This window comes from Triticum dicoccoides, chromosome 4B (genome assembly GCF_002162155.2).
Source record: "Triticum dicoccoides isolate Atlit2015 ecotype Zavitan chromosome 4B, WEW_v2.0, whole genome shotgun sequence".
Lineage (NCBI taxonomy): Eukaryota > Viridiplantae > Streptophyta > Magnoliopsida > Poales > Poaceae > Triticum > Triticum dicoccoides.
The window spans coordinates 558,606,708-558,613,667 of record NC_041387.1 but is presented as its reverse complement, the minus strand read 5'-3'; the positions used below and the strand labels follow the sequence as shown (position 1 = coordinate 558,613,667).

Here is a 6,960-nt window from a genome sequence, read left to right as displayed (position 1 = left end):
CCGGTGTCTACTGCCGCGCCGCCGCCAGGACAGTCTGCTGCTAGGACGGCGCCGGAGCCGAGGTCTTTCGCGCGGAGGAGGAGGTCTTGGGCACGGCGGCAGCGGCGGGCGCTACGAGCGGCGGCGAGGTGTGCGGCGGAACGGGGAGCAGCAGCGGGTACAAACAGCGTTGACTGATGATGCCATCACTTACATGTGGGCCAGGCCTGTCATAAGTGTGTTTAAAATGAACAGATGCGCCGATTTACAGACACGGTAGTTTTTAGTCAAAGATTAGACAAATAATGGTAGTTTCCGGCACAAATTTGTAAAGTGGTAGTTTCTGGGCACATTTCCATGAATTGTGGTAGTTTTTGGTTAAATACTCGATATTCCCCTTTCTCGTAGCCGTTTCTCCTTCTGTGCTCCCTGAGCGGCGGCGCACACCACCTGTTCGACGGAACACCGCTCCAGAGCTAGAAGCTTCGTCCATGGCGAGCGGGGTGGATCGCATCAGCGCCCTCCCGGATGACGTCCTCCACCAAGTGCTCCACTTCCTGCCGTCTCAAGAGATGGTGCGGACATGCGTGCTCGCCCGGCGCTGGCTCGGCGTCTGGAGGTTCATGCCCGCCTTCCGCTTCAACGGCGCCAAGGGGTGGGGCAGCGCCGACAGGTTCGCCCAGTTCGTGGACCACCTCCTTCACTTCAGATTCGGGGGCGACGGCGGCAGATGCGCGCCTCTGGATTCCTGCGATTTCGACTTCGATTCCGACGGGTTCATGCGATTGCCCGCTAACGAGCAGCATGCGAGCAACTGGATCTGGAAAGTCGTGCCCAATGTACGGATGCTCCGGCTTCGCGTGGTCGAGTTTGGGCAGGAACCCTCGCCACTATCTGATCTGCATCTCGTTTCCCAGCACCTCACCAAGTTAGAGCTTGTTGGTGTCGGTGTGAAAGACAGCGTTGTTGATTTTTCAGGCTGTCCGGCACTGGTGGAGCTGAGTATGGATGTTTGTGATGTTTTTGTCAAACAGCTGTTGTCTCCATCCTTGAAGCATCTGCGCATTACCCGCTGTTATACCTCTGAGTACACTCGCATCCTTATTTCTGTACCCAGTCTCGTTTCGCTTGAGTTGATCGAATGCCGCCAAGGAAGGGTTCCATTGCTTGAAAGCTTGCCGCGGTTAGCGAGAGCTGTTGTTGTGCTTACCGATGATTGTAGTGATCGATGCTCGAAGGGTCGATTTGATAATTGTGGTGCTGATATCTGTGAAGATTGTTGGTGGTATTATGGGGATCCTGAATATGGGCCTATATATGACCGCAATAACAGCATCTTCCTCAAAGGTTTATCTGAAGCTACGGACTTGGAGTTGTCGTCTGATTCTGAGTTGGTATGCTTGCAACTACTTCTCTCTTGATTCCTAATGCTATATGGTTACTGTTTCATTATTTCTGATGCATCAACCACATCCATCGTCACAATCACAATTAGTTTGACATACTTCACACATAGCCAGATTGCACTTTGTACTACAAAGGCCAAAAGGTTATAATTTGATCTGGCTCTTTTGCGGTTTCCCTAGATTCTTTTCGATAGGGATTTGAAGTGGTGCCCTACATTTACCAAGTTGAAGACTTTGTTACTCAATGATCGGTGTTTGGCTGCCGACCACAATGCACTGATTTGTTTTCTCCAACACTCGCCGATTTTGGAAAAGCTTACTCTTCAACTTTTTAAGGTATATATTCTTAAGATGGATAGTTGCCTGTGTTATTAAAGTGACCATACACGATACCTGATTGATCCTCTTATTTTATCTTAGGGACCTTCATATGTGACTGAAACAGAAGGAATGTACAAACCATTGGGACTGTCAGTTGCATCCAACTATCTTAAGACCGTTGAAATCAGATGTGCAAATGTTGATAGTAAGGTTCACAGACTTTTGAAGATACTGACTACCTACGGTATACGCCTTGAGCAAATTAGGGTCCAACAAACTAGCAAAATTTCTGCACCTGGATGTAAGTTAAACTGCTGGCGCTCTTCATGCTCCTCGTGTCTCTTCCATTTGTTAATATGTTTATTTATGCTTTATAAATCAGGCAGTGAAGAAAACCAAACTAATTAGATAAATATTATTGTTAGAATTTTTTATGTATACAACAACAACAACAACAAAGCCTTTAGTCCCAAACAAGTTGGCGTAGGCTAGAGGTGAAACCCATAAGATCTCGCAACCAACTCATGGCTCTGGCACATGGATAGCAAGCTTCCACGCACCCCTGTCCATAGCTAGCTCTTTGGTGAAGAATTTTTTATGTATATTTGCACACAAAAAAAAATTATGTATGTGGAGAAACATGTTTAGGCTCCCCATATTTGATGAAGTGAAAGACAACAATGTACGATGTACATGTTTGTAACTGGCTTCATTATATCCAAAAACCTGTACTATCAATTTGGATTTTGGATTAAACTACGTTGTATGCACAAATTAGTTGATAGCAATTACACATCAAGCAGCTGCAATTGCAATTATGTATTTGGCATTACATAGGAGTTATAATTTATCGACATATTGCAAATAAATGGTCCCCATTATTCTGGGTAGATAGCATATAGGCGAATGCTAACCTCTATCCACCCATTTTGATTGAGCTTGCTGTCATTTAGATCAATGTACAAACTAGAATGTGACTATCTTGCTCTTGTTTTGTCCCTTTTTAGTTGACATCTCATAACAAAAACATATCAATTATTTTGCCAAATTCTAACTCCATATTGTTGCCCTCTGTAATTGTTTGTGAGTCATCTTGTGTGCAATCTCACATATCAAATAACCAGAAAGGAAGCCAAAACATTTAGTCCCACTTTACAATATCTGGATATTAAGAAGTATGTTACAAATGAAGCTCTTATTATAAGAAAATATACATATTTCCATATTACTGACCAAGCATTCAAAATTCCCATTTGTATGTAGTAGGTTCTCTCAGAATTGATTCTGTGTTTTCCGTACCTTTGCAGGTTTCCATTTTGTTTGCAGTAGTTTCAGCTAAAACTAGAGGTATGATGATCTGAAGTATTTCTTAGACTTGGGTTCCCTTTGATTCTTTAGAAATGCATGGAGCAAGTTTGGGGTTGTGATGTGTCTGTATGGATCTTATGGTTATTCCACTTAGCATATTATATCTTTGACAAGCGATTTCATGTGCCGGCACTGGCGGAGCTACGTGTTGGTAAAAACGGCCGTGGCCCGCCCAGCTCATAGCAATTATAGTGGGGATTGAGAGTAAACTCAGCCATGAGGTTGAAAATAATGGGTGTTCCTTTGCACCGGCCCGCCCAGGTTTGCTACCGTAGCTCCGCCACTGTGTGCCGGCTTGCACTTTTTAAATGTCTTGATTAAGTTGGATTAACTATTACTACGATCTTCTATAATGCGACCCTATTCAGGTATCCAGCAATATATGCCGTAGATGTTCACTATGTTTGCTTCTTATATTGACAGAATATGTGCATATATATAAATAATAATAATAAAAGTTTAAAAAATAACTCGCTGGTCGGATGAAAAACAAACTGAGTTCTCAGTGCAAGAAAAGAGGAATGTACTCAAAACTTGCCCTTCAGATCCAAATGTTAGTCGCAATTCTCAAACTACTGTTGCGCTGCTCGTTCAAATGCACTTTGAGCACATTTCTTTTATCATCGTCGTGTTGTTAACTAGAGCTGTCTATCTTCTGCTGATCTTTCTTATGATCTCTGTGGCATATGCTTGTCTAGGTACAATGTCGGGATGGCCTATGACAATAAGTTAGTCAGCCACATTCTCTCCACAGGAGGAGAGGTACTTCGCCACATTCAACAAGATGCTCATCATCGTCCGCAATCCCGTGCTCTCCATAGCTGCTTGTCATCGTTCCAAAGCCGTATCTCTGTGGTTTTGTACTCCATACTAGATCATTGCAGTAGGAGTACGTCTGCAAAAAGAATGTTTCTTGGTTCATGAAAACTTTTGCGCTGAGAATTTTTCTGAGTTTCTAATCAACAGGCTAAAATTGTTGTGCTATCATCTTGTGAAAGGATGATGCGCCAATCTCAACCATAGGTTCAGCCGCATTGGCTTGTTGCTAAGAACCACATCGGCTTAAGTGTTATTGTGAGCTTGAGCTCACATGTTCTTGAGTGAACAGTAAATTCCACAAAAATAGTAAAAAAATCTGAACTTTTTTGCAAGAAACATTGATGCTTTTTCTACACGCATGCAATTTTTCATGATGGAATCTGTGGAGGTGTGAGAAAAAAAATTGATGCTCCAAAAATGCCAACACCTCCACAAATTTGTTTTCATTGTAAAAAAATGCATGTGTGTAGAAAACATCAATGCTTATTGCCAAAAAGAAATCATAATTTTTTTGATTTTTTTGCTCTTTTTGGATTTTACTGTTTACTCTAGCTCATGTGAGCTCAATCTCACAAACTCCATGTCCGGTCCGCAAACAGTTGCATATCGAGATAGGTGGTGGGTTAGGGTTGGCTGTAACAACATGCAGAGAATGATCTGCCAGATGCTCAGAAACACACAGGAGTGTACAACTTATTCGGCATTTTTAATAATTATAGTTACATGCATCACCCCATGCAGAGGTCAACGATGTCCTCCTCTTAACACAGGAGTTTGCAACTGTGTCACTTTTGCAACATGGACAGTGAACATAATATAACTTCTTTTTCTTTTCAAAAAGGAGGTTACCCGGCCTTTGCATCCTTGAATATGCACATTCATTTTTATTAAATTATTCAACAAAGTGTAACAGAAACATATGTCAAACAACCTAAAGTCATCACTAGAACCAGGGTCAATACCGAGCCACACGCATGGTGTACCAGGAGCACACCTCACACCTTCGGTCTAGTAGACCCTAAGAGTGTATCAAATGCACACACTTTAGAAGCCACCACCACTGTCGAACTGCTGATCTATCTTCAAATAATCGTTCCTTTCAGCATAATTTTCATGTATCAGTTTCCTTGGGAAAAATGGTTTTCGTCAAGTATTTTATAGGCCTGCTGAGGATAGAAGCACCAATCAGTTTCTAAATTAGAAGCACATATTTACGCTTTTGTGAATTTATACAGGATTGTCCCACTCAACTTCCTTTGTAAAACATATACTTAAACCCCAACCCGCAATCATGTGGGGAGGCCGGGCTCGTGGCTATCGGTTGAATGTACATGACACTACTTAGGCATCTCCAACGCGGACCCTGAAACCACCCGTATACGTCTGGACTGCGCGGTCTAGACGTCTGTTGTCATCCAACGCGGGCCTGTGTCGGCCCATTCGGCGGTTCAAGTGCATTTTTTCCGCAAATCGGAGACAAAGTAGGGGAGAGGGGTTGCGAGCGTCCAGACCGATGCCACATTCGCTTCTGACTGCCTTGGCCCACCCAAAAATCCTCCTCCCTCGCCCGTGCGCTTTTCCGTGCTTCACGGAAGCAGAGGCCACTCCGATGAGCTATTGGACATAGGGAAGGTATGGGGGAAGCGGAGGCAATTCTTCCCCTCTCGCTCAAGCATATCCCTCTAGGGCCTTCAACTGTTCGAGCGGGCTGCCGGACATGGGGAAGACATGTCAGTGGAGGGGGCGGGCTTCATTTCGCGATGCTCATGGCCGGCCGGAGATGGGGAACGAGCGCCGACAGTAATTTTAGTCTAGGTTTAGAGTCCAATCTAGTAAAAAAATATCTAGATGTAAGGAATTTGAAAAGCATCCGTTTTTATGTAAAAAATGTCAGGTTTGTTTGAGTTTGAATTAAATTTGTTCATTTTCATCGAATTTCATTTGAAATGCGATCGAATATATGCGGTTAGTTTTGGATGGCCGGCTGCCGCATCCGTGTCCACCAACTGGTTCCTGTTCAAGGACGGATGCGGGAGCAAATTTGCGGGTCTTGAAGTTGCCCTTATACCCTTGGGAAAAAAAAGTCAGCTCTGCTTTCCCTTCCCTTCCTCGTATAGCCGTTCTTTTCCTGTGCTCGCCGAGCGGCGGCGCACACCACCTGTTCGACAGAACGCCGCTCCGGAACGGGAAGCTTCGTCCATGGCGAGCGAGGTGGACCGCATCAGCGCCCTCCCGGAGGACGTCCTCCACAGCGTGCTCCGCTTCCTGCCGGCTCAAGAGCAGTCGTTGCTCAAGAGGTGTTGCGGATGGGCGTACTCGTCCGGCGCTCGCGCGCCGTCTGGAGGTCCGTGCCCACCCTTCTCTTCACCGACCCCGAGGGATGGGGCAGCGCCTGTCGGTTTGCCGAGTTCGTGGACAACCTGCTCCACCTCAGGTGTGGGGGCGATGGCGGCGCAGGCGCGCCTCTGGATTCCTGCGAATTCAACTTCGTTGACGACGAATTCATGCTATCGCCCGCGAACCAGCGGCGCGCCACCAATTGGATCTGGAAAGCGGTGCACCGTGTCAGGGTGCTCCGGCTTCATATCGTCCATGAGCAGGAACCCTCGCCACTATCTGATCTGCATCTCGTTTCCCAGCACCTCACGAAGTTACATCTTGATGGTGTCTCTGTCAACGACAGCATTGTTGATTTTTCAGGCTGTCCGGCATTGGTCGAGCTGACTATGGAGTATTGCGATGTTTTTGTCAAACACCTGCTGTCTCCATCCTTGAAACGTCTGCGCATTGCCAGCTGCGATAGTTCAGAGTATACTCGCATTCTTATTTCTCTACTGTTAGAAGGAAGAGAGGGATTGGTGGAATAGTTGTTTGTTGTATTGCTTGAGCCTCATGGGCATATATATAGAAGTACATGATCTACTTGGAGTACAAGGCAAGCCAGAATATTTCCTAGTCTAACCTATGTTTCCTAATACAATCACGTTACTCAACATCCCCCCACAGTCACAACGGTAGCGACGCAGACGGTGAGACTGGAGAAAAATCCGAAGGCAAGCCGCGGACA

The 6,960-nt window shown here is 45.4% G+C and overlaps 1 protein-coding gene across 1 annotated transcript; it reads left to right on the top strand.

Moving 5' to 3' along the window:
* The first annotated feature begins 373 nt into the window (after positions 1 to 373).
* On the top strand, positions 374 to 4,050 carry LOC119293877 (MEIOTIC F-BOX protein MOF-like). Its single transcript, XM_037572212.1, has 5 exons — positions 374 to 1,373; positions 1,566 to 1,721; positions 1,806 to 2,007; positions 3,014 to 3,053; positions 3,773 to 4,050. Exons 1-4 carry the CDS (start codon positions 471 to 473, stop codon positions 3,043 to 3,045), a joined length of 1,293 nt encoding a protein of 430 aa, XP_037428109.1. The 5' UTR covers positions 374 to 470; the 3' UTR covers positions 3,046 to 3,053; positions 3,773 to 4,050.
* Positions 4,051 to 6,960: the final 2,910 nt, after the last annotated feature.